The sequence below is a fragment of the Ochlerotatus camptorhynchus genome, unplaced genomic scaffold, assembly GCF_037179485.1.
Source record: "Ochlerotatus camptorhynchus isolate MF236.1 unplaced genomic scaffold, CSIRO-AGI_Acam_v1.1 ptg000574l, whole genome shotgun sequence".
In the NCBI taxonomy this organism is placed as follows: Eukaryota; Metazoa; Arthropoda; class Insecta; order Diptera; family Culicidae; genus Ochlerotatus; species Ochlerotatus camptorhynchus.
Window position 1 is genome coordinate 641,248 of NW_027041055.1, and position 26,668 is coordinate 667,915.

The 26,668-nt window shown below is 41.5% G+C and overlaps 3 protein-coding genes across 4 annotated transcripts in view; 1 reads left to right on the top strand and 2 right to left on the bottom strand.

Annotated features, from left to right (window-relative positions):
• The first annotated feature begins 3,886 nt into the window (after positions 1 to 3,886).
• cass (cassowary) lies at positions 3,887 to 7,304 on the top strand. Of its 2 annotated transcripts, none has more exons than XM_065236752.1 (9): positions 3,887 to 4,087; positions 4,202 to 4,363; positions 4,429 to 4,581; positions 4,647 to 4,820; positions 4,885 to 5,097; positions 5,167 to 5,367; positions 5,427 to 5,623; positions 5,684 to 5,876; positions 5,944 to 7,304. In XM_065236752.1, the coding sequence occupies exons 1-9, from the start codon at positions 4,007 to 4,009 to the stop codon at positions 6,235 to 6,237; spliced, it is 1,668 nt and encodes a 555-aa protein (XP_065092824.1). In that variant the 5' UTR covers positions 3,887 to 4,006; the 3' UTR covers positions 6,238 to 7,304. The 2 variants fall into 2 exon arrangements, with proteins under 2 accessions (XP_065092824.1, XP_065092825.1); XM_065236753.1 differs by having other exon boundaries at positions 4,885 to 5,088.
• Positions 7,305 to 7,365: 61 nt separating this feature from the next.
• l(2)37Cg (RNA polymerases I and III subunit AC2 l(2)37Cg) lies at positions 7,366 to 7,935 on the bottom strand. The gene is made up of 3 exons (XM_065236739.1): positions 7,833 to 7,935; positions 7,671 to 7,771; positions 7,366 to 7,617 (listed from the first exon to the last, which is right to left on the bottom strand). The coding sequence occupies exons 1-3, from the start codon at positions 7,848 to 7,850 to the stop codon at positions 7,434 to 7,436; spliced, it is 303 nt and encodes a 100-aa protein (XP_065092811.1). The 5' UTR covers positions 7,851 to 7,935; the 3' UTR covers positions 7,366 to 7,433.
• Positions 7,936 to 21,062: 13,127 nt separating this feature from the next.
• The window catches only part of dia (diaphanous related formin 1), a 29,675-nt gene continuing 24,069 nt past the window's right edge, over positions 21,063 to 26,668 (bottom strand). The window contains exon 2 of the mRNA XM_065236744.1: positions 21,063 to 25,016. Coding sequence (XP_065092816.1) covers positions 22,042 to 25,016 — 2,975 coding nt within the window. The 3' untranslated portion in view covers positions 21,063 to 22,041. The remainder of the gene's footprint in view (positions 25,017 to 26,668) is intronic.

A 26,668-nucleotide genomic window follows, 5' to 3' on the forward strand; every position in this document is an offset into this window, starting at 1 on the left:
GTTCTTTTTGTTACCCACAATCTGTCAAAGTTACCGAAAATCTCGGTTTACGAAAAATAAATTTAAGCAGAAATAACCGAACATCGGTTTACTCAAGAATTACCGAACGCTGTCAAACAAACCGACCCACCTGTTGTAATTACGGAGTCCGGTTCTCTTGGGCAGCACTCAGTTTTCACTTCAAATCCTGCTTTAAATTTTGATTAAGGATGCGTTGCTTCGAATTTTCATAAAAATAAAACCAGTTTTGTCAAAGAAATGTAGGGGAATTTACGTATTCTCGGCAACCTAAGCAGCGACCTTCTTTCTATAGCCTTTTTCTCTATGGAACGCACACATATGCAGTATTGGTTTGTTTACAATCTTTTGCTGCCAGCTGCTCTAACAATTTCAGTCGAAAGAATTGTCAAAAACTGATTTGAAACGCTTTTACAAAGCTCCAATCTTTTCTAGTGAGAGCGAGTATTGTCGGCACCCAGTTTTTCTTCGGCAACCATTCCATTTGAACTGCATGTAAATCTGCTGTTCTATTATCGGCAACTCGAAATCAGGTACAATTTGTAGTGCGTGTGTTTCATTTCAAGAAAACTCTGCTAGATTGCTTTTTCTCAGTGGTAAAAATATAGTCAAATTGAAGCTGAAAGCATAAAGAATCGTTTGCATGCATTCAGCGAAGTGTTTTCGTAAGAAAATCCAGTGAAAATAGTGTTTCAATTTGGGTTGCCGAAAATAGTCTGTCATGCCGAAGCCGTCATTTCCCCTATATAATATATTTATTTAATTTGTTTTGGCGAATAAAAACTTCCGTAACGCGAGTTACAGCGTGGAAAAGTACAGTCAAACAATATCACTGACTTTGAAGTCATTCTTATTCAATTGGTTTTTAAAATGCCTTTGCAAGCCAGAGACATAACTTTGGGCATTTTCGCGGCAGTACACACTTAGATTTTTTCGCCGAGTCCGGCAAAAAAAGGGCCGAGAATCCAACAGCCGAGCCTTCGGCAAACATCTCGGTAAAACATGCAATTACCGTTAGATCGGCAAAGCACAATTTACCACAACTGTCAAATTTTGCCAATCCTTCGGAAAAATTGTTTACCGTTTATCGGTATTTTTTTTTTTTTTTTGTTAATCCTGGCTGTTTTTCATTTTTTTTATTTGTTTGCTTTATTACGGTTGCGATTTTAAAGGAAAATAAAAATAGTAGGATACAATTTTATAACATTGTTTTTTTTTTATTCCACGAAAAATAAAACACTATCAATCTAGCCACAAATAATCAGAACTTACCGTGCATCGTCGGCGAAGGTTTGACCAACGTGACCAATGAGAGTGACAAATTCGGGTGATCCGGTGCTTGGTGCTTGCGTAGTTTTTCCTCTTCGGTTCGGACTGAACTCGTTTCGAGCCAAGGGCAACCCGTGGCTCGTTGGATCAGATCAGTTGCTTTGACTTTGCAAAGATCGGACCGGACAAGGCCGTTGAACAGGGAGTTCTTGCCAACGTTGATTCATCCGACCAGATGGATGTCACCCCGTGTTCCCCAGAGTTGTGGATTTTAGTGATCAACTGTTCTACTCCGTAACCGGTTGTGACCGAGAGGAGCGACACGTGTTTGATGTAATTTCTGGTGAAGCCAGCATCCAGGAAAGTTGTTCCGAGTGTTGTTCAGATAGCCGGGTCAGTCCCTTAGAAGAAGGTCGACTTTGTTCGCGACGACGATTATCGATCATTTGGGTCCAAGAATTTCCGACAGACCCGGCCAGATGGAGCACGGGAGATCGAGGAGATCCACCTGAAAGGGATTACTAGAGGAATTAATAACATTTTTTATTAAACAGAAGTCTGTCAAAATGGTACCAACCATCAACAGGACGAGTGACTTCATATCCTTGATAGAGGATATAATCTCGATGTAATCTGACATCTCTGGCACCTCTCGCAGATAGTGGTCATTAGCTGCTGCTTGGATTTATTCAATTGCAGCAATGCACCACAGCCACTGCAAGGAATTTTAGAAACTGATTGCTTCGTATCTAGCGTTCCGTAGAAGGTAGTTCGACCGTCGTCTTCATCCTCTTCGTAGTACTCGTTATCGGACATCTGATCTCCGATTGTCGGTGCTGCTTCTTCCGTCGAGGAAGATTCATCCCGGGGCAATCATCCTCACTGATTTTTCTGAACTACGACGCTACTACTTTTAAATTTTCATTCGCACCTAACCTAATTTAATCCTGACAGTTATTTATGTGTCCGTCTTCGTTGACCGATATTTTAAGTATTTTCGGCTAAGCAAAATGTGAATGCCGTATAGTTCGTTATATTATTTTGCTGATTTCGGCAGTTTGAAATTTTTCCGTTTAGATCAGTGATTACAATTGACGAAGCTTGGTAAATGATTGTTTTTACCGAAATTTGGCTAAAACCAGATACGATTTTCAGTGAGCTATTTTAACAAAACTTCGGCAAATGTTCAGTTTGCTGAACTGTTACGGCAATATATTTCACCGAGGACAGATTTTGTTTGTATATATAGTTTGTTTCTACACACTTAAAATCAAAATCTTTGTTGTGGTAAATTGTGCTTTGCCGATCTAACGGTAATTGAATGTTTTACCGAGATGTTTGCCGAAGGCTCGGCTGTTGGATTCTCGGCACTTTTTTTTGCCGGACTCGGCGAAAAAATCTAAGTGTGTAGCACAAGATGCCTGCAAATAAAATCATACCGTTAGTTTCAAATACTTACAAAATATTTCATTCAAATGTGCATCCTCCTGTTACAGCTGCAGAACTTTTTCCATTTGACTGCACTTTTTCCAAAAATGGCTGACTAATTTTAGACTAGGTTTAGAGAACCGAGAGTTTTCGGTTAAAAATTCCGTCGTGAAGTTGAGCGCAAGTGGAACGTTTGGCGTTTAAGCGTTTGACGTTTAACACGTTTTAGCGAAAATTCGGTTCAGTTTACCGAGATTCTCGGTTTTCACGTAAATGTCGATACTTTACCGAACTTTTCGGTTCAGTCTTCATTTCTATCTGTCAAATTTATACTATTTTACCGAAATTCGGATCTGCTTCGATAAATATGCCTGAAAAAAATGTTTTCAAACCATTTATTCGGTTTCTCGTTGGTAACCGAAGAGGTTCGGTAGAAAATTAAACCGAGTTCGGTATTATTTTCTAAGTGTGAATGTTTTATCTAGATAAAAAATAATTTGTCCGAAATAGATTAGACAGGAACCAGCTCATAAAAATTGAACGCGTGTTCGTGGCTAGGATACATATCTTACGCGAACACGGCGGCAGATGTTAGTTTTGTGCTTTGATCAGAAATTTCTTAGTAATTTGTATGATGATTCATGTCGGTTTTTCGGTGATCAAATACCCATTTAAATCTGACCCTTTGACACATTTTGCCAAACAAGGGGTTTAATTTATTTTAGGGTCCATTCAAATATTACGTAACGCAAGAGGGGGTGAGGTTTGTCTGGAAATGTGTTAACCACCATGTATTAGGTATAGGAAAAGTGTATGACAAGGGGGTATTCAAATGTTTTTTTTTGTGATACATAATATTAGAGCGGGCCTTAATGTGTATCTGTTACCCATTAATGAGTAACTGCTACCCATTTATGTGTAGCAGTTATCAATTAATGTGTGAAAATATAACCCATTATTGAGTAGGCCTCCTGTTCTTTCGCCAAACTCGTAAAATTTTACCCATAAATTGGTATTTAATTCTTACCGTGCATAGCCGAAACAGAAACCACTCGATCAATTTCGCCCTTTTCTGAAAAAGACTATTCAGCTTTCCGCGAAGCGTTTTGACGTTTGGGTAAGAAATCATTATCCATCATCAACCGTCATCATCGTGAAAAAGTTCTCGGAAAATATAAACGTGCACCGTTCGTTTGTGATTTATTTTTCGGTTTTCTCTCGTCGAAATCCACTTTGTTGTGCTTGAAATTAATTTCCGATTGCAGAACCCAACACCGTCGATCGTTCCACGATGGATTCCAGTGGCGATAGCATAGAAAAGCTGTATAAAAACTATGAAATCTTAACTGACGCCAAGGACAAGATTGGTGAGGTAAGGATGGAGGATGATTGTTTCGTCGATGGTGCGGCATTTTTTTTAATGGCGTTCGTTGTGTTTATCCCATGGTGAAATGAAAATAAACGTTTTTCTCAATTCTTATTGTAGCATGAGGTGGAGTATCGGGAAATTTTAGATGCCGTTAAGGGATCCGCTAAAGAAAAGCGTCTCGCGTCGCAATTTATCGGGAAGTTCTTCAAGTACTTTCCGAAGCTATCCGAGCTGGCCATTGATCGGCAGCTGGATCTGTGCGAGGATGAAGATGCACAGGTATGGACGCGGGTGGGACTTTTATTTTAGTTTGTGGAATAACTTTTGGTTTTGTTTGAAAACAGATTCGTAAGCAAGCAATCAAGGATCTGCCTCAGCTGTGCAAGGAAACCAAGGAACATACTCCGAAAATAGCCGATATCCTTGCACAGCTGCTAATCACGGAAGATGTGACTGAACTGCAGCAAGTGCACCTATCTTTGTTGACTTTGGCTAAGGTAGAGTAGAAAAGCTTCTTTTGTTTGGAAGTTTTATATAAATAATCTGATTTTGATGTTTTCAGTTCGATGCCACCGGAACACTAACCGGAATCTTCAGTCAGATCGTAGCCGGGGATGAGCAGACACGTTTTCGAAACTTTCAATTTGTTTTGAACAAAATGATTAAGATCGGACCGGAGGTCATTACGAAGGAGGTGGAAGATTTTGTCATCGCTGAAATTAAGAAAATTCTTCTGGTAAGATGATTATCATAATCAATCAAGAAAGGTGAATGTGATAGCTTTGAAATTTGCTTTGCAGGATGTAAGTGCGGACGAGTTCCATCTGTGCATGTCCATTCTGAACCAGACCAAGCTGAGCAAAACCGTTACCGGTCATGCCGAGCTGGTGGCGATTGCCACCGAGCAGGCCGACATGGAAGCGGACCTAGGAGCGTTGGCTTCGGACGACGAAACCGTTGAGCGGTTCATTCAGTGCGCTAGCGAAGCTATGCCGTATTTCTCTGTAAGTTCTGTACGTCGAAATCTGAAAAAAAAATGTATTGAATTTTTTAAATGATTTTAACTTTGTCCTTGAAAACAGTCACAAGTAGAGTCGACCCAGTTCATCAAGTTTATGTGCGAGAAACTGTTGCCGCTCAACGTTTGGAACCTGATTGGAGCCGGCGAGGAACAGCACACCACCCAACTGCGACTGCTGAAGGTGTTTGCCGAGATGTGTGCCTTCTGTGGATCGTTGGACAAACCGGCGGAGAAGGTCGAAGCAATCTACAATGTTCTACTGGTGAGTTTCCATGAATGCTGTGTTTGCGAGCCCGTAATTCAAGGGTATTGTCTTTGCAGGAATACATGCCCCTCCCGCCTGCGGATGCCGACATGAACGAGACACCGTCGTTCCAGTTCTCACATGCTGAATGTCTTCTGCATGCCCTGCACACTTTGGGAACGCAAGCTACAGAGTTCCTTACGTTCCCGGATGATGCTGTCAAGCTGAAGGACTTCCGTTCGAGGTTGCAATATTTGGCGCGTGGTACACAAGGGTATGTTGGTTCTGCTGGTTTCTCCTGACAGCGGCTAATCCGGTCACTTTTCGATTTCAGATACATCAAGAAACTCCAGGAAGCCGTCAAGGGCAAGACAGTGGAAGAAATGAAGTCCGAGGAAAATCAAATGAAGGCCACTGCCCTGAAGACTACATCTAACATCAGCACTCTGATTCGGGACTTGTTCCATACCCCACCCAGTTTCAAGTCGGTCATCCATCTATCCTGGCTGCCACCGAAATCCAAGGGGGTACGTTTGCGCCTTTCTCAATTTGTTTACCACAATTCGATTTATAAAAATGTACATTTCATTACAGTTGGATTCGAAAACGACAGCCAAGCGTCATGCGGCAATTACTTTCGAGGAGAACGGCAAGTCCAACGATACCAAGGGCCCTAAACAATCCAAGGGAAGTTCCGGTACACAGAAGGTCTACACACCTCCATCGGGTAAATACTCCGGTAAGGTGCAAACCTATTCCAATAAGAATGGAGGAGGAGGCGGCGGTGGCGGTGGCAACGCGGGAAGACGACCTGGAGGTGGTGGTGGATTCCGTCGATCCAGCTTCGGTGGACGTTCAGGCGGCGGTGGTGGCCGAAGGAGGTATTAATTCGCCGTACCGAAGCAGAACATGTAAACGGGTGAGATTGAACCGGGGGCAAAAAGAGTACGAATTCTGTATCTGTCCTTCCTACCCCACTAATCCACGCTTTAGCTAGATTCCATAAGTTCTAAGGGATTCATTTTTCATCAGAAATCATCTTCATTTACATTCATATACAGTTCGCATTGTTCGTTAATTTATGCAACGAAAGTTTAGAATTTTGACTTTTGAAAATAGACAGCGAGTGGAACGAGCTCAACGAGGGACTGTCGACAACCATCGCATCGGAGTCGACTCGAAGCAGGTACACCGGAATAAGCATTTCCAGACCAATTCTTTTTTATTGCAGGACCATCTGGGCTCGTATCTTTTTTCATCACTTGCCATTTACTTCATCTTCTTGAGTTGTATTCGTGTTTTATTTTATAACCTTACCATCTGGATCATCCCTTCAAAATTTCAAATCAGCTAAAATGTTATAACCCAGTAGAAATTATAACCCCACACCAGAGTTCGTACGATTTTCCAAATGCCACCCGAGCGCAAATAGACATTTTGAAAGAAACCGTTTCGTCGTGGGATACGGCCACTTCTCTTCGCGGAAGTCATACGCAACATTTACCTAAGAGTGAAACGAATTTCTTCCTTTGCTACCAATGAGCGATAGCAAATGCAAATATCAACCTTGATGTGTGTGAGTAATCGAACCAGTACGATATCTACTCTTTATTCGAATCGGTGGAGCTTGGATGCTTCGAAAATGTCGCTCTTCCATTGTGCGTACGCTACACACATTTGTTCAGTTCCGTTATAAATTCGAACTGTAGCAATCGCTGATGGGATCCTTGCATTATCGAAGGAAACCCTCCATCGAAGCCCCAGAAAAAAAAAACGTTCAACTTGCAGTGCAGTACCTATATAGATGTAGTGAAACTCGAAGGCATTCGGCAACATTTGCCCATCATACTTTGCCGTCAGTGAGGCATTTTTCAAAATTATCCTTACCTATCTAATCGTAACAGCGCAACTTTAATCATATTCTATAATCAATAAACATTCTAGTGGATAGATGACCCCCAACTCTTGTCATCAATCGTCCGAAATCTCCTTTAAACTTTACTTCTTTTACCTTACGGTATTTATTTCAACAATACATTAAACTTACATCCAAATTACCATAAACCGACTCTCAACTAGCTGTCCTACTGATGCGTGGCCACTGCCTCCTCAAACGTCTCAATCGTGTGATCACAAACCCGTTCCAAATCTTCCAGACCTCGCTTTAGTATATCGATCGCACGAACATTCCTGGCTGCCTGAATTCGAAAATGCATCTTGTTTTCGGCTGGATGCGGTACGGTGTAGCCGCAGAAGTTTACGTCCGGACTATAAATGCAACGTTTTCCAAAAGTGAAAAATTAAATACATCAACGACTTACTATTTGCAAATGATGGCCTTGAGCACATTGCCCAGCGTATGTCCTTCGTCTTCGAAGACAAACGTGCGCGAATTTTCGCCGGTGTTTTCGTCGCCTGCAAGCTGTTTCGGGGAATAGGTTTTAGCTTTTGGGGCTTTCGGTTGGCCGAATTTCACTACTTACCTCTGCCAGAATGGGCATTTTGAATGATTTTATTTGGATGTTCTGATTTTTAAAATTATGGAAACTACGAACAGTCGCTCGATTTTTGTTTTAAAGAAATGTGACAGCGCGTTCGCGTGTTTACAGTTATCAGGGACTGGGAACGATTCACGGCGTGTTGCATAGTTCAGCAAAGTGGTTTTGTTACAGCACACGCTATTTTAACTCCCAAACTTGAGGGTAGAATCCAAATTCGGTTAAAACTGAACCTACCCAAAAATGGTAAACTAAGTTGGAAGTGACAAGTTGACAAAAGAACAACCCGCATTAACAATAATCATAAGAAGCACCTAACCACCAATTCAGGATATCATCCCAACTTTATGTTGTATGGTCTTACCCTATATGATACCGTGAGTGTATGGTAACGGGTTATTAGGGAACATCGATCAGATTCAGGTCGATGTTATTCATTTGTCAACTTGTCACTCACATTTTTGGGTAGGTTCAGTTTTGAACGATCTGGGGTGGATTGCTCCCAAATTGTGAGTTATTAAATATAGAAATACTCAGAGGCACAGATGGGCGGAGAGAATGTTTTGAGCCAAATGAACCGTCATAATCTGAGCCAATCGAACATTCCAATTAGAATTTGTCTTAGAGAGTATTGAAATCGAACAGAAATCGTTAGCTTCCACCGGTTGGTACCAGAGCTGAGCCAAAAAGTTGAGCACGTTATTTCGGGACCTTCTAGTCTTATGGTGGTAAGCTCCAACCGGTATTATCCTCGGATTAAATCCCGATCAAGAATGTCTGGCTGCTTTGATGTCGACATGAGTGCTAATCAACGCAACTTTAAGCAAATGTTTTGCACATCATCCAAACAGGGACGATATTAAAAGTTAATCCGAGTTGGAGCTTACCGCCATTAGAGTTACCTCTATGGTATTGCAATCGAACAGAAATTCAATCACCTTTATGTTTTGTGTGCTTCTCAAATTCAACTAGTTTTTGGAATCAAAAGCAATATTCTAACTCTTTTGATCAATTGATCTTCGCCGGTTAACGAATGGCACCAAGAAATGAGCAAAATATTGCGATGCAATCAATTATTATTTTGCACCTAAATCGAATCAAAAATACAAGTCATTTGAAATGCTAGCTTCTAGCAAGGGTTGCAAGATAATTTAGGAACAAATCCCTGCTGCCGAATTGTATTTTGTTTTCTCCGTCTATCTCTCCCTCTGAGTATTTCTAGACGTAACCACCAACACCATCACTGATGAAAAAAAAAAACGCGTGATTGCATCGCAATATTTTGCACATTTCTTGGTGCCATTCATTAACCAACGAAGATCAATTAATCAATAGAGTTAGAATATTGTTTTTGGTTCCAAAAACTAGTTGAATCTGAGAAGCACACATAACTTAAGGGTGATTGAATTTTCTGTTCGATTGCAATACTCTCAAATTTATTCTAGTAAGAATAAGAAATCCTCGGGAAAAATTCTAATTGGAATGTTCGATTGGCTCAGATATTGACAGTTCATTTGGCTCAAAACATTCTCTCCACCCATCTCTCCCTCTGAGTATTTCTAGTTACGTCTAGTGATGTCCGATTACTGCTCGATTAATCGAGCTAATCGATTAATTTTTAATCGATTATTCGTACCCCATTCTAGTCAAAATTCTAGTACTAAGCAATGTTTGTTTTGATTTGCTATGAAAGTTTGACAGATAAAATGAGGGGTTATTGGTTTTTCCAGGTTTTTCCTATATTTCGAGGGGTGAATCGATTAGCTTGGGACCGAAGAGAGTACCAGCAACAATCAATACGAAACTAACGATTTCAAATTGGCTCACTACTTGACTAGCCTATTGGTCCCAAGCAAACGATTAACATACCCTATTCTAGTTGAAATTCTATTACTACACTATGTTTGTTTTGATTCGCTATGAAAGTTTGACAGATAACATCAGGGGTGTGTGGATTCATGCAGAACATGCAGGGGTGAGTGAAATAGCTTGGGACTGCTTGGGACCGTTGTTCTGGTACTAAGTGAGCCAAAAATAATAATGATTTTCTTCGGGACCCAGTGGTCTTAGAGTTACCTCTATGGTACCAGAGCTGAGCCAAAAAGTTGAGCACGTTATTTCGGGACCTTCTAGTCTTAAGGGCCACCCACATTAGATCCGTTTGCATTGCGTTGACGTAAATTTGACAGTTAGACAATAGATTTAGCTGTCACTTTGCCGCAACGCGTCCGATCCGGATCTAATGTGCGTGGGCCTTTAGAGTTACCTCTATGGTACCAGCAACAATCAATTCGAAACTAACGATTTTAAATTGGCTCACTACTTGACTAACCTATTGGTCCCAAGCAAACGATTAACGTATCCCATGCTAGTCGAAATTCTAGTACTACACAATGTTGGTTTTGATTCGCTATGAAAGTCTGACAGATAAAATAAGGAGTTAGTGGATTTTTCTATGTTTTGAGCGAGGGGGCGACACATCTAAATCTCAATTCTAGATGCTCAAAAAATCTCACACTAGCGAATAAATCTTCGAAAAATCTTCTTTCATTTCTCGCATCTACTTGCATCACGCATCATGTTTTTGCAGGAAATCTTCAAAATCGTGATAAATCTTCTTTCTATCTGTTCAGCGTACGCGCAGCTAGCCACAGCAAAACACAATATTTCCTACATCGTAGATAGAGTCGTCCCCCTCGGTTTTGAGGAGTGAATCGATTAGCTTGGGACCGAAGAGAGTACCAGAGCTGAGCCAAAAAGTTGCGGACGTTTCTTCGGGACCTTCTGGTCTTAGAGTTACCTCTATGATAGAACGCTGCTTAAAAATTCTAACTTTTTTTGTATGATAATTACCTTGCTCAAGACACCAACTTGATATTTTGTCATTTTCGTTGAGATATGAAGCTTTTTTTTTGGAAACCCCTTTGAAATTTTGACTATATGTTTTTAGTATTACTTCTACGTGAAGTCAACGATTTACATAGTTGAAGATACTAATTTCAAATAACAGACTGTAGTGGTAATTTTTATACGATAGATGGAGTAGATGAAAGCATAGAGTTGATAGTTCCGTTAGAGTACGGCAGTGTGAAGATTGTATATAGATATTAGAATAGCGAACTAGGACAACTTTTAAGGAAGGTACAAATCGGTTTTTTCATCTCTCTTTACCAAACTCCCCCTTTGGAGAGGGATGGTGAGGGGTGTCCCCCCCCCCCCCCGCCACCACTGTTTTTGCATGTTTTTGCTATGTTTGAGATAGTTTTTTTTTTCAATTACTAAAACACATCTTTCTATAATACTGCAAGATGCTATCTAAGTAAGTTTCAACATATAAAAACGTTTATTTCATAGAAACGTTCAATTTTCCACTGGTCATATCTCAAGTTGGGGCAAACATTAAAAAAACTGATTTGTTTACATGATCCTACATATTTCAATAAACATTTTCATGTAAACATATTTGAAGGATGGAAAATAGTGATTTTCAGTGAAAAACACATATATATATATTTTTTCCAAAGGAACTTTGCGTTTTTTTTTGCATCCTTTGACCGGAAATGCTTGATTTGCATTCAATGAAGTAGCTAGAACTCCAGGCCTAAGAATTTGTTTTAAAACAATTGAATTGATATTGAAATACTGATGCTGATCGATCTTAATATTATTTATATATTTGTGATTTAAAGTAGTTATAAATTACTTTTTAAGCAGTTTTTGAACGCTTTCTGGATATTGCCTCAATTTTGGTGTGGTGATCCTATCATAGAGGTAACTCTAAGACTAGAAGGTCCCGAAATAACGTGCTCAACTTTTTGGCTCAGCTCTGGTACTCTCTTCGATCCCAAGCTAATCGATTCACCCCTCGAAACATAAGAAAAACCAATAACCCCTCATTTTATCTGTCAAACTTTCATAGCGAATCAAAACAAACATTACGTAGTACTAGAATTTCGACTAGAATGGGGTACATTAATCGTTTGCTTGGGACCAATAGGCTAGTCAAGTAGTGAGCCAATTTAAAATCGTTAGTTTCGTATTGATTGTTGATCCTATTCTTAAGTGAAATTACAGGATAATTCCGCCTAATGATATTCGACCTAATTGCGCTCGACCTAATGACATTCAGCTTAATGACTTTTGGCCTAATGACTCACCACAATAAAAAAGAATGTACACGAATAGGATGTAAACTGTGATGAAATGCTATAAATTTCCAGTGTACTCACTGTTGAATTTCTTTGAGCAGAGGTCACACTGTACAGCTCAAAACGAAACATTTCCGGAGAACTTTGAGATTTGAGCGTAATTGATTTTGTAAACAAACACGTCAATCGCTGATTTCTCGCGAATAAAAAAGCAATCTTGCAAAGAAACTATACCAAATGATAGAGGAACCTATCCTCTACCTGTTTGTGTTATTAGTTTTTTAGATTGAGCTTTAATTCGCGAGAAATCGGCAAATGACTTGTTTGTTTACAAAAGCAATTACGCCCTAATCTCTAAGTTCTCCGGATTTGTTGTACGAATGCTAGTATAATAAAGTGTTTCGTTTCAAGCTGCGCAATGACGCCCAAGTTTTGTTGTGTGAATTCAGAAAAGTGTTGCGAATTTGAAGAACATTCTGCGTATTTCAGGAAACTATGTGAACTTCAGGAAAATTATGCGAACGAAATCTCTGTAAACTTCAGGAAAATTCTGCGGATTTCAGGAAAATCTTGTGAACTTCAGGAAATCTCTAAGAGCTCCAGAAAAAGTCTGGAAATTTCTACGATCCTCAGGAAAATATCAGACAAACACTCCGAACCTTAGAAAAATTCTTGGAAAATCAGAAAGGTTTTTGGTGAACTTCAAGAAATACCGTGTGAACTTCAGGAAAGTTATATGCACATCAGAAAAACTCTATAAACTTCAGAATAATTGTGAAAACTTAAAAAAAATCTGAAAACTTAAGAAAAATTCTGTGAAATCCAAGAATTTTTTTTTTCAATCTACAGATTTTTTTTTACGAATCTCTGTTTACTTCGGGAAAATTCTACGATATTCAGGAAAATCGTGCAAACTTCAGGAAAACAAAAATTGAGTTAGTATCCAGAAAGCGTTCAAAAACTGCTTAAAAAAAGTAGAAGGGTCTGTGCCTAGGGGCACTAACGGAAGCTTGACGTAGGACCGCTAGTGGACGGAATAAATGTGAAGAGCATTTAGTTCAATCAATCATCTTTTATCTTAACTCTTACCGTTTTTGAATGGTAGAGAAAGTTGATGAAGAGAATCAATCAAAATCACTTGCACCAAGTTTGGTTACAAGATTACAATCATAGAGAAACGTGCTCAACTTTTTCGCTCAGCTATGGTACCATAGAGGTAACTCTAAGACCAGAAAGTCCCGATGAAACGGGTTCAACTTTTTGGCTCAGCTCTGGTACTATCTTCGGTCCCATGCTAATCGATGCACCCCTCGAAACATAGGAAAATCCACGAGCCCCTCATTTTATCCGTCAAACTTTCATAGCTAATCAAAACAAACATAGTGTAGTACTGGAATTTATACTAGAATGGGGTATGTTAGTCGATTTGCTTGGGACCAATAGGCTGGTCAAGTAGTGAGCCAATTTAAAATCGTTAGTTTCGTATTGATTGTTGTTACAACTCTGGAGAGCATTATGTATGGTCGTTGGGGGTCTGTGGTTCTGAATATGGACAAACAGGCACAAATAAATTCTAGCTTGATGCCCCTGAAAAGGGCCGTTTTATTGTAGAGGAAATCCATGGCCACTTACGCTTGGCGTGTTTAGTGTAGGTGACAGCATCACGGACCTCATTTTCCAGGAACACCTTCAGCACACCTCGTACATCAGACCGGAGATACACCACCACGGCGAGCCAGACGGCGGATGGCGGTTATCTCGAAGAACTTTGCGATGACGCTTGGCGAGGCACCAAGACCTTTTCCTCCTTTGAAACGACCAGTCAATTGTTGCTTGTTGGATGTAGAAGAGTGAACTAGCCACCGCATTCCTAATGCTGCTATTGCTGACGGCGTGGTGTCCGTAGCGAAAATGAGTTGATGCTTTTGACTTTAAATGATCTATATTTCTTGAATTTGTGTGGTTTACATGTATAACTTATCAAGTGACACAGATGCGTCTTTTCAACTTTAGTTCATTTGAGATTTTAATTATTATTTACAGTTACTAGCCCTATCAAGCCTATTTTAAAGTATGACCACCTTGGTGGGATTGGTTTAATTTGAATTGGAAAAAAGGAGACTACTTATAACTACTATTTACAACTACAACTAACCTACAACTACTATATACACCTAACCTACTATATACAAATTGCTTATCAAAGCATGTTCTGATAAATTACATTTTTCTGCAAATTTAGTCTAAATTTCGTTAATTCTGGAATCTATTTTGGCAATGCCTGCCTCTTCGTGTAAATTTGTTATTCTAGTGTCGAAAGGACGATCAAGTACCATCCTCAGCACTCTATTCTGAGCGACCTGAATTTTGTTCCTGTGAGTCTGTGCACATGATTCCCACACCGGAGCTGTGTAGAGGATCGCAGGTGCTATGATTTGTTTGTAGACAGCCCTTGTTTACCCTTGAGAGGCGGGATCTGCGGCAAATCAGCGGATACAGACACCTAACCAAGGCGGAACACTTGACTGCTGTTTTCTCTACATGCGATCGGAAGAGGAGCTTTTCATCGAACAACATCCCGAGATAGGTTACTTCGGCGGACCACTCAACCCTTGTGCCATCCATGATTACAGTACAAGATGGAGCCGGTTTCAGTTTGGGCGATTGCCGATGGAGGAACATGATCGCTTGTGTTTTGGAGGCATTGATTTTGATTTTCCACGTGGTGGCATAATCAGCAAAGGCGTTAAGGCATCGTTGAAGTTTGTTCGTTATTTCGCGAGGCATCCTTCCTTTGACGGCTATTGCGGTATCATCTGCGAACAGGAAAAACACGCAACCGTCTCCGATGGGAGGAATGTCAGAAGTGTAGATGCTGTAAAGCAAGGGGCCCAGCAGACTGCCTTGCGGTACTCCTGCTGGGATGGAAAACGTGTCTGAAAGACAACCATTCAACGATAACTTGAACGACCTTTGCTGAAGGTAGTTACGGGTGATTTTAACCAGATGTAAAGGAAAGTTGAAGTTACAAAGCTTGTACACAAGTCCGTCATGCCAAACATTGTCAAACGCCTTTTCAACGTCTAACAAGGCCATGGCTGTGGACTTGGATACAGCTTTGTTACTTCGGATGTTATTCATCACCCGTACTAGCTGGTGATTGGTGGAGTGCCCCTTTCTGAACCCAAACTGTTCCGGAAGGCGAATGTTATTTTCCTCGACAAACTTGAGCAAACGATTGAGAATGAGTTTCTCGAACAATTTGCTCAGCGCTGAAAGGAGGCTGATTGGTCTGTAGCTTGAATACAATGTTGGATCCTTACCGGGTTTGCGGATTGGTATGATTTTTGCTACTTTCCAGATGCTTGGAAAGTAGTGCAGTTCCAAACATCTGTTGAAGATAGCGGTTAGGAAAGACTGCACTTTCATGCTGAGTCTCTTCAAGATCAAGTTGAATATACCGTCAAACCCGGGAGCCTTCATGTTCTTGGTGCATTTCAGCGCTGAGCAAATTTGTTGTACTGTAATCATATCCGCCGGAGGCACGACCCAAGGGGAGTCATCTAGGTTTTGAACGCTTTGCGCAACCTGATCATCGAGCGGACTTTGGATAGTCGAGCCAAGCACATGCGATGAAGCGACATGCTCGCCTATCGCATTTGCTTTCTCCTGTGGGGTGATTAAAAGCCGATCGTCATCATTATCGACTCTGAGAGGTGGAACGGGTTTGGGATGAGTTTTCAGGACCTTGGCTACCTTCCAGAATGGTCTGGAGCGGTCGTCCAGATTCTGGACAAGCCGCCCGAAACTTTCGTTCCGGAGTGAGACCATTCTGGAAGCAATCTCCTTGTTCAGATCGGCCATTTCGCGTTTCATCGCTTGATCTCCAGTCCTCTGAAACTGGTGTCTACGAACATTTCTCAGGCGAATTAAGAGTTGGGTGTGGGAATCAATGGCAATAAACTTACCCCTCACAGGAACTCGTCGGACGCACGCCTCGTCAGCCACGGTTATGGCTTGGTGGAGTCCCTCCAACGCACTATGGGCAAAAATGGGTCCAAAATTACCCAAAATTCAATATCTCAACAGCACGCTGAATTCCGGCCATGAAAAACGACTTTTCCGAAGGGAAATCGTCCGAGAAATCGATTGTACGTGGTCCCATAGACCGGAGAGCCTTGTAGGTATGTGTTTTGGACAATTTTACCCCATTTTCCCCTACTTTTTGGAGGAAATGTTTTTTCACAGCTCTATTTTTCGTAAAACATAAGCACTTTATGCATGGGTTTAGAATACTATGTCTTTAAACAACAGTTCATGAGATATTAGGGGAATACGGGGTACACTTTATAGGGGAGTAAGGGGTAAAAGTGAAAATACAATCAATGTTTTTTTTAATACAAAATCCATTTTTTTTAAACATCATTATATTTTTTTCTGTAGAATACTTTTAATTAACTTTCATTTGGTATTTTGAGTTCCATCATCGGCCAAACAGTTCAAAAGTTATAACTTTTTGAAAAAAATCGAAAAAAAAATTTTTTTTGACCGCCCTAATATATAAATAGTCACCTTAATGACAAAATAAAAAATACGGGTCTAATATGTTGCGATACGGAACAAAACTACCAATTTTTACAAAATTCTGAGAACCACTATATCGTTCTGCTGTATACAGACAAAAAAAGTGAAAACTCTTTTAAAACAGATAGCAGTAAATTAAAACTTATTTAACCCCAATTAACCTTAAAATATCGAAAAAAAAATCTTATTATTGCAGGCAGCCTTTGGGGTCATTCAAACAATCGCATCGTTCAACATTTTTATGAATTTAAATAAATTTAGCGAGGGTTAACTTTTACCCCTTACTTTCCTATAAAGTGTACCCCGTATTCCCCTAATATCTCATGAACTGTTGTTTAAAGACATAGTATTCTAAAACCATGCATAAAGTGCTTATGTTTTACGAAAAATAGAGTTGTGAAAAAACATTTCCTCCAAAACGTAGGGGAAAATGGGGTAAAATGGTCCACAACACATACCTAAAAGGCTATCCGGTCTATAGGACCACGTGCAATCGATTCCCCGGACGATTTTCCTTCGGAAAAGTCGTTTTTCATGGCCGGAATTCAGCGTGCTGTTGAGATATTGAATTTTGGGTAATTTTGGACCCATTTTTGCCCATAGTGCAACGCTCGGTCGATGTCCTCCACGGAGTCAAGCGGCGGATTGTCGATGTTGTGCCTGTCTACCACGCGTCCAAACTGGGCCCAGTTTACGCGATGGTAGCATAGAGGTAACTCTAAGACAAGTAGGTCCCGAAGAAACGTGCTCAACTTTTTGGCTCACCTCTGGTACTATCATAGAGGTAACTCTAAGACCAGAAGGTCCCGAAATAACGTGCTCAACTTTTTGGCTCAGCTCTGGTACTCTCTTCGGTCCCAAACTAATCGATTCACCCCTCGAATCATAGGAAAAACCAATAACCCCTCATTTTATCTGTCAAACTTTCATAGCGAATCAAAACAAACATTGCGCAGTACTAGAATTTCGACTAGAATAGGGTACGTTAATCGTTTGCTTGGGACCAATAGGCTAGTCAAGTAGTGAGCCAATTTAAAATCGCTAGTTTCGTATTGATTGTTGATGGTAGTCCTTGCGCAGGCTTGGAGCAGGAGCTACGTTGTATCCCAGTTCAGCCACCACCGGTTGATGGTCGGAGCTGAGTTCGTTTAAGGCTACCGGCTTGGACAAGTCGGTATTTGAAAGAAACAGGTCTAGCGTCGATGGGTTGCCTGCCGGTGAGATGAATGTTGGCTCGTCCGAGAACCAAACGGAGTACAGCCCATGCTGCGAATGGTCGAACAGCAGACGACCGTTCTGGTTCTGCTGTTAGTTCCGCCAGGCCTCATGGCGAGCATTCAGATCTCCTTCAACAACGAAGCGGGAACCGGTACGGGTTATGGTGGACAGGTCTTTCTTGAATTTAGCAGCTAGTCCGCTGCTGGCGGCACACTGTCGAGGGCAGTAGACGGCGATGAACTGGACGTATCCAGTCGACGACTCCACCTCCACACCAAGGGCCTCGATGATAGAGGTGCGGATATGGGACAGAGTGTGGTATTTTATTCCTTTCTTGACGACGACCGCAACACCACCCCCCCCTGGAGCTGGTGCGATCAAGCCGAATAATGTTGTGATCAGGCAACCAGAAGCTGTCGCCGGACTTTAGATGGGTCTCGGTAAGAAGGCCCACGTCCATGCTGTGCTTGCGGAGGAAGTCGGCAAGCTCAATCTCTTTTGCTCTTACAGTGCAAGCATTCCAGGTGACGATAGTTAGCGGTTTAGACGCCATACTGGATGATGAACTTACCGAGCACCTGAATCTGTTCGGGCTTATTGCGGCACTTACGAAGAGCACCGGACATGTTGATGAAAATTTCCATCAGTTCATCCGCTGAGAACAGATCGGGGTTGTTGTTTTGCGCTGTTGGTTGTCTCCAGAATCCAGGGGGGATGGAGAGCTTTGGCCAGCAGAATCACCTGAAGCTTTTTGAGGGGGGGCGGGTTGCACCCGCGAATTCGCTTGCCTTTGCTAGGGAGCACGAAGAGGCGGAAAATCCTCCGTCCTGAACGCTGGGGTTTTGTCCTTCTTGCGTCCTGGTTGATTGTTGCTTGACGCCTGCTTTCGGATGCGTTTGAAGTCCTCGCGTTTGAAGCACTGTCTGTCGGATCCTTGATGTGCACCACCAGTTAGCGCATTTTATCGCCACGGCTCCATCCGCAGGGCAGTTAGAAGTGGCGTGTTCTTGAGCGCAGTTGCTGCAGCGTGGCTTGATGTTGCAGTTGCGGGTACCGTGTCCAAAATTGAGGCACCTCTGACACTGCGTTACGTCACGATGGCCGCCACGGTATGGCTCCCACCGTACGATGATGGAGTAGATCGACCGGATGGCTTGTAGCGCATTGAGCGTCACCGTCCCTTTCTGGAAGTGCACCAGGAAAAGACAATCCGGGTACGTCTTCACGTTTTCGTCTCTCCTTGTCATTCGGAAGACAGCGATTGGGGCAAGCTTGTACCGGTTGATTTCAGCTTCGACCATCTTGGGGTCGAAGTTTGGTAGACCCCTGATGACTACCTTGAAGGGCTTCTCACCGGGGATGTCGTGCGTGAAGAATTCCGCCTTGGTATCCTTCAGATATTTCACGGCCACTTCGTACTCCGCTTTTGTTCGGAGCATCTTGGTGCCGATCCTGCCGAGCTTAAACTCAGCTGCAATGCCTAGCGATGAAAGATCGCCAATCAGCGTGTTGCCTGGGACTTGCTTCACCACCAGTGGAGGAAGCTTCATTTTTGCTGCTCTCGGACTGGCAGCAGTTTCGTTGTCGACGGCGTCGCCGAAATCACCAATGACGCTGACGTTCGTCGCGGTGGCATCAACAATCAATACGAAACTAACGATTTTAAATTGGCTCACCACTTTAGTAGCCTATTGGTCCCAAGCAAACGATTAACGTACCCTATTCTAGTTGAAATTCTATTACTACACTATGTTTGTTTTGATTCGCTATGAAAGTTTGACAGATAACATCAGGGGTGTGTGGATTCATGCAGAACATGCAGGGGTGAGTGAAATAGCTTGGGACTGCTTGGGACCGTTGTTGTGGTACTGAGTGAGCCAAAAATAATAATGATTTTCTTCGGGACCCAGTGGTCTTAGAGTTACCTCTATGGAATCATCATGAGCTAATGCCATACAGCAGCGCTCTTTTATATCTTTTCAGGTTAAAGCAGAATGATGTGCAACCAAGTGGTACTCGATTATGAGGACTGCCCTAATAAAAAATAACCATAAACGAACGATAACCCAAATCATTGAACTATTCCATAAATGGTTTGGATGATACCCAGAACACGTCGTTAAGCAAATTAACCATACAATTTTTATTAGGGTGGGTTTGGGAAGAACGTTTATTTCATGAAAACAGTGATAAAATTACCACTTTTTATTTGTACGTTGGACAATGCTTGACATTACCACTTTTTCAATAGCTTCACGTTGAAAATCATCAGTCGGAAATAATGCTCTAGATGCGTAGAAAGATTTCTGATCGATTGGTGATAAAATTATTGAAATGGGTCTTTCGTAATATTGTTTCATGTTCCATTTTCGATTTTCACAAAGTGTAACCCCAGTATAGAAATGAAAGACGTAGTCCTACGTCAAAAAATCGTAAACAACTTTTGACGAGATTTAATTTGCGTTACAGTGCTGATTTATGAACGCAATGTTATGAGCTTACAATAGAGTGTACAAACTCCTATAAATATCCACTATTCGGCATATATAAAACGTACAATAATTGTTAAAGTAGCACTCTTGCTCCAGCAGACCCTATATGTTTTGTTAAGTAAACATTTTAATGGAATAAACAATAAAAATAAAAGCTGTTACTGGCATGCTTAAGAATAGTAAGTTTGACATTAATATGTTTCACTTCATTTAAGAGTTTAATAGACGTGTGGCATTTCTGCCACATAAAAGTGGCACTCTTACCCCGTAGCATTTTTTAGAACATGACCTTTTGGAAAAAAAAAACAACATTACATTTTTTGATGGAGTTTAATTTTAAATGCAATGATGATATATGAAGACAATGTTGTAAACTTACAATTCAGTTGCAAAACTCCTATAAATATTCACGAAATCGCATATATCAACACACTACAGGGTGACCTTCTTGCCCCTACTTCCCCTATCTGAATTGAAAAATCGGCGATGTGATATTCATTCTCACAAGAAGAAAGGGTTCGCAAAATGCAATAACATGTTTTAATTACCTTACTGATATTTACATACTATATAATAGAAAAAAGAAACTACAAAAATGTACGCACATACTGTTTGGCCCAGTACGCAATTATGTATAATGCTCAGAAAATATATGTACTCAAAAATATATGCATATATAAGTATTGAATACGCTTATCACTTGTAAGTTACTTAAATGCTTAATGCTTAATTCGGTGTCTTATTCACCATTGTTGTAGACGTCGTTTACCATATTTTTCGACTATTTTTTTTTTTAGCGATTTCTAATGCTTGTAATACATTGTATTCACCTATATTCTCGTTTTCGTTCGAACCGTAACGGAAAACGGTTCGAAAGAAAACGAGAATATGGCTGATTATCACACATATTCTGTATTCCGTTCGAAACGGATTTCCCATACATTTGTTTTATTCTGTACGGGAAATCCGTTTCGAACGGAATACAGAATAGGGGTGTATGTTTTGCAACGTAACCACAAATTTCTAACCTTATATGATTTCGCTCTATTCAGTAATATTTAACTCTCATTCTACCCAATTGGAAATGTCTTTTTTTTTCTTCTGTTCAAAAAGCGCTTGAAGTGGTTTTACAATACACAATTTTATATTAGTTTGTCGATTTTAGGCACCGTAATAATGTAAACCGTTGTGGCTGTTTAGTTGCATAGTAAAGTGTAAACACACACTCAGGTTCGTTCGACTTCGGTTTTCGACTATTTTTGTTGTAATATTTGTTTTATGATAGGCCTTTTTTTTCCTGTTCGGAATACTGCTTGATTTTCATGAAAAAAAAATGCACCCGGTTTTGTGCTTTATTCGAATGATATCTAATAGTGAAAGCAAAAGCATTCTACCTATACGAATTTGTTGATTGCGTTTCAGTTTTGGTATTCATTAGGTATGTCTGCAATCGAGTGCTGATGTGCGTTTTTGATATAAAAGAAGATACAATTAAAAATGAAGCATGAAACAATATGGAACATAAAACAAAATATTGAAATTTTATTGTTTCGTCGACTTGGTTCAAGTGGATCGTTTGAATTTAAAAAATATAAAATATCGCTTTCTGCAGTAAAGCTAATAAATACCAAAAACAAATGACAATTTAGATATCGTATTCTAAAATGAACCCAGTGTTAAAATGCTTTATTTCTATAATTATAAGCAGACTCGATCTCACTGCACGTACACCTATGTACCTCGAGCTAGTTCCTACGCCGGTCCCAGCAACTCCGAGAGCATCTCCCGACTGGAGAATACATTGGCTGTGATTCCCGTTCGCGATCGGCTTCGGTTTAGTTGCGCCCTCCGCTCCGCTCCCGCAGGCCGTGGCCCCCGTCGTCGTCGTTGATCCCGATTACCGAACGCCGATCCCGTCTGCAGTGCCTCCAGCAAACTGTCCATGACACCTTCCTGCGTCTGAGCGGCATCGATGTCGACCAAGGCCAACTTTCGTTGCTGCCGTTCCTGTATCTCCCGTTGGGAACGTTCCTTGGCTTCCTGTGTACGACGTCTCTTCTCCACTTCGTCTCGAATTTTGATAATTTCTGAATGGGCCTGGACGAAGGAATCCTTAAACGTTCGAATATCGGTAAAGAACTCCTCCATGGTGTATTTGGCTGGATCGAAACAGTAGTACTCGGAGAGACTCTGGAAGAGGGTTTCCATTTGGGATAGCATCCGCCCTAGCACTTCCACCTGTGCTCGGCACTCGACGGAGAATTGACCCATCACTTCCATAAATCGATCATCGTCGCTTTGAGGGATTTTGTTGTTGTTCAGATCGGATTCTAGATTTTTCAACGAATTGTTCATCTGCCGCATCGTCTTCTGAATGTTGTCTAAACTGACCCGAGAGGCTTTGTCCACGTGGGAAAGGTCTTCGTGAAACGTAAGCGCTTCAGGGAACTTCTTTTCCACAACATCCGCAATGTAGTGCAGCAAGGTTTGCTTGTTCTCATAGTCTTTCGTACTGCTCAGCTTAGGCAGAAAACTTATTTCGAATCCGAAAGCAGCTTCCTTTTTGGACCCGGAATTCATGTAGTTCCCTAACAGTAGAATCAATTCGAGCACCTTCGCGAATTTCTTACTGTTTTTGACCTCTTCACAGGCAGCCGTTCCCGCAACGATGTCCGGTTTACAGTCCTGCATCAAATCAGGCATGTTCAGCTTGAAGTTCAAACTCTGCAATCGTGCTCCCAGTCGTTTAATGTCTCCTATCGTGGCTGCAAAGGCTTCCGGTCCTGCCAGCGCTTCCCCACGGGCCCGTATCTCCTGCAACCGCTTCAGCTGATCCGGCGGAGGTAAGTACTGTATCAGCTGCTGTAGTACACTTGGCCCTAGAATCGTGGTGTCGCAACGAAGAAGGCACGTTCGGATTTGTTCGTGGGACAGGTGCTTCAGGGAACCACCCAATAGGATCGATAAGTTTTGGGCTGCCTTACCATCCAGTACACGGAGATCAACATTCTTTTTCGAGGAAGGTGGTCGATCTACCGAATCCTTATCCATTTGCTTCATCGGTTTGGAGGAAAATTTCATTGCCAGACCAGAAAGGATTTCGTCGTCCGCCAACTTGTCCTCCTGCACCTTAACCCAAAACGAATGCTCGGAAAGTTTTTGCGGGATGATAGCTTTCCAATTTGCTCTTTTCATAGGCCCTTCGGTGTCCCATTTCTTCTTCGGTTTCAAGCCATGTGGTAATGGAACAACCATCGGTACCATCGGTCGCATTCCTAGCATCCCTGGAGGCATTGGAGGTCCCATCCCGGGCATTGGAGGTGGCGGTGGACCCATTCCCGGCATTGGAGGAGGTCTAGGAGCTCCAATCATTCCCGGCATAGGTGGTGGTTGTGGAACACCAGGCATCATTGGTGGTGGGGGAGGTGGTGCTGCTCCTCCACCACTTCCCGGTGGTGGTGGCGGTGGAGGAGGTCCCATGCCGGGCATCTGCGGTGGAGGAGGTATATTTATCTGAGGTAGTTTACTCTTCCCCTTAGGAGATATGACTCCCGTGGCTTCTATCTCTTTCAAGCGATCTTCCAACGCTGCAACCCTTGCTTCTGCTTCTTGCTTCGCCGTCTGCAATTCTTCCATTCGTTTTTCCAAATCTTCACTCTTCTTAGACTCCAACTGTTTGCTTTTCTCTGCCATATCTTCCAGCAACGTAGATGTATCTATGTGAAAATCTCGACTCTCAAAATTCGGATCGCACATACCTTTATACAGCACAATTTGCGATACACATTCCTCTATCAATTTGAAGTAAGCGGGTCTATAAACGTAATCGTCCCTTACGAACAACATATGCTGTAGAATTGACAAAAAGTATGGCTCACAGCTCGTATCCACCACCAGGTTTTTCAACAACTCGAAGCACTCATTCATGTCATCCAGATCCAGTCGCACGTTATCGAACCTATTGCTAAATTCCTCAAAGTCATCCTCCCGAAAAGCATTGAATATCTTGAAATGCTTCTCCAGATTCTCGTTGTTACTCTTTTCCACAATCTGATTCAGCTGATCCAGTCGATCGTGCAGCCCAGCTCGCATCATTTCGCACCTCAGGTGCAACCGGAAGTTAATGTCCGACGGTGTATTTATAATACAATTGATAAAGATCATCGTATTACACGCTAGTTCATAGTTCCTATCATGCTCCAGAAACAACCCCTCCACGATCGGCTTAAAACGGTCCCCTCCCGGTCTAGCCATCATGGTACAATTGGTGATGGCTTTCAGCACCTTCTCGTACCCGTTCCGTTCCTTGACCAAGCAAATGGCCGCCAGCAGTTTGACCGCCTCGCACATCGTATGCGGCTTGCTGGCATCCACACTCTGAGCCAGTAGCATGACCGCTGCGTGCTGATCCGGCGTCAGGATAACATTCAACCCCCAAGAGTTGTTCATGATGGCCTTCAGGCATCGTAGGCATTCGAATTCGATCTTATCCAGACGCCGAGGTATCGATTTGCAGTACCGGAGCAGGTTGACAAGCTCGTCGATTCCGGTCTCGCCAAACTCCTTGATCCAGCTGATGGGATTGCTGGTCAGCGCTACCCGGAGACTTTCCACACATTGTTGGATCTTGGGGATCCGGCTGGTAACGTCCCCGTCCCGGAGATACTGAATGTAGTCGATGGGCTTTTCGAAGCGCGAGTTGGCACGGTGCTCGGTGTTGGTTTTGCCTGGAACGGAAGAAGAATACGGCGAATGAAATAATCTTTTAATTTATGTCAATTTTTGGGATATTGTAATACACCGAATCAGATATACATAGCTGGCCCCAAAAAACGCTAAGGTTTCTTTATTCATTCTTACTGTTGTTATTACTATATCTTGCTTGTTTTCTATATTAGTTATGTTTTCTTGTTTTCATACCTTAAGTTATGTGTTATGGTATTGTGGTTGTTGTTCTCTTTTCTGTTTAAGACTTAGGCTGATGCAGATTTTATATTTATTTAAAGTCACCTACCTTCAAAAAATAATTAATCATTTTGTCAAGCTTCTGCATTCATTTTCCATCAGATATCACTGTTGTTGTTGGCTGTGACATCTATCGGAAACAACACATATTTTTTCCATTAATTATTCACAGAGGACAGTGCAGTGCAAAACATGTCTGGTACCTCTATATATGCATTTAGATTAACATCCGAAGTCCCACATTTTTTACACATTATGCACACAAAATAGCTAACCCCATGACAGGAGCACATGATATATACGATTGGGACGCTGATGTCTACCGTATTGAAGCTCCTGTCCTTGATGAAGGCTCGTTACGATTGACAGAATTCATCCGGGAAGAAGACGGCCAACGTTTTGCCATCTTTGGATCCCTTAATCGCCTCCAGCAGCTTTTCAAAATTGATCTAGTCTTAGTCGTTCTTTTCCCGAACCAACAGCTTCACCGCCGGAATGCCCTCCTCACCGCTTCAGAAAATCGACCTTCTTCTGCTGGTCAGGAAAAAGATTGACTTTTTGCACAGCACCGTAATCATATCGGTAAGCTCGTATCCCAGCAGTCAGGTCTTCAGCGAGGTTGATTTGTTGTTGATGGTTTCATCGTCTACGCCGACCATCTATCGACATAATTTTACACTTTACTTAACGTATATTACTGGAAATTGATAGTACTATGTATATATGGTGTAAATACACCATATACGCCCTCAGGGAAACTCTACTGGCCTAAAGGAGGATCCAGAACGACCGATAAAGTGACCACATTATGAAAAAAAATCATAGAACCTTGCGATTTTTTCTATGTTTGTTCAGAATCATGAGACTCCGGTCAATGAGAACACAACCAATTGATTCAGCAGAAAATATGTATAACATGTTGACTGAAACCGTTTGGCAACCGAGATATTCAATTTAGTCCCGGTTTTATAATTTTTTGCCCACTGTGCAGCGGTACACTGAGAAAAATGTTCACCCTAGATCGGTGTGTGGAGTGACCTACCCCTTACAAAAAGGTCTATATAGTTGCCACTGCCTTATAAAGGATTAAACGTCAAAATTCTCTATAGAAGCACAACACCTTCGAATTAACCATTTTGTCAAGGTTCCGGATTTATTTTCCATCAGATGTCAAATGTAATAAACACCGGTAATTGTTTACAGAGGACAGTGCAGAGCAAAACACTTTTTTTTACTTTAAATGATCTTTATTCATGTACTTCAAGCATAACTTTTCAAAAGGACGTAAGTCGCAAAAATAAACAATTCGATATTTTGCATCTAACCGAATATAAAATACATGCTTTTCCTACGAGTTAATGAAAAACAAGGTTTGAAATTATAATGCATTATGGAAAATATATTTAATGGACGC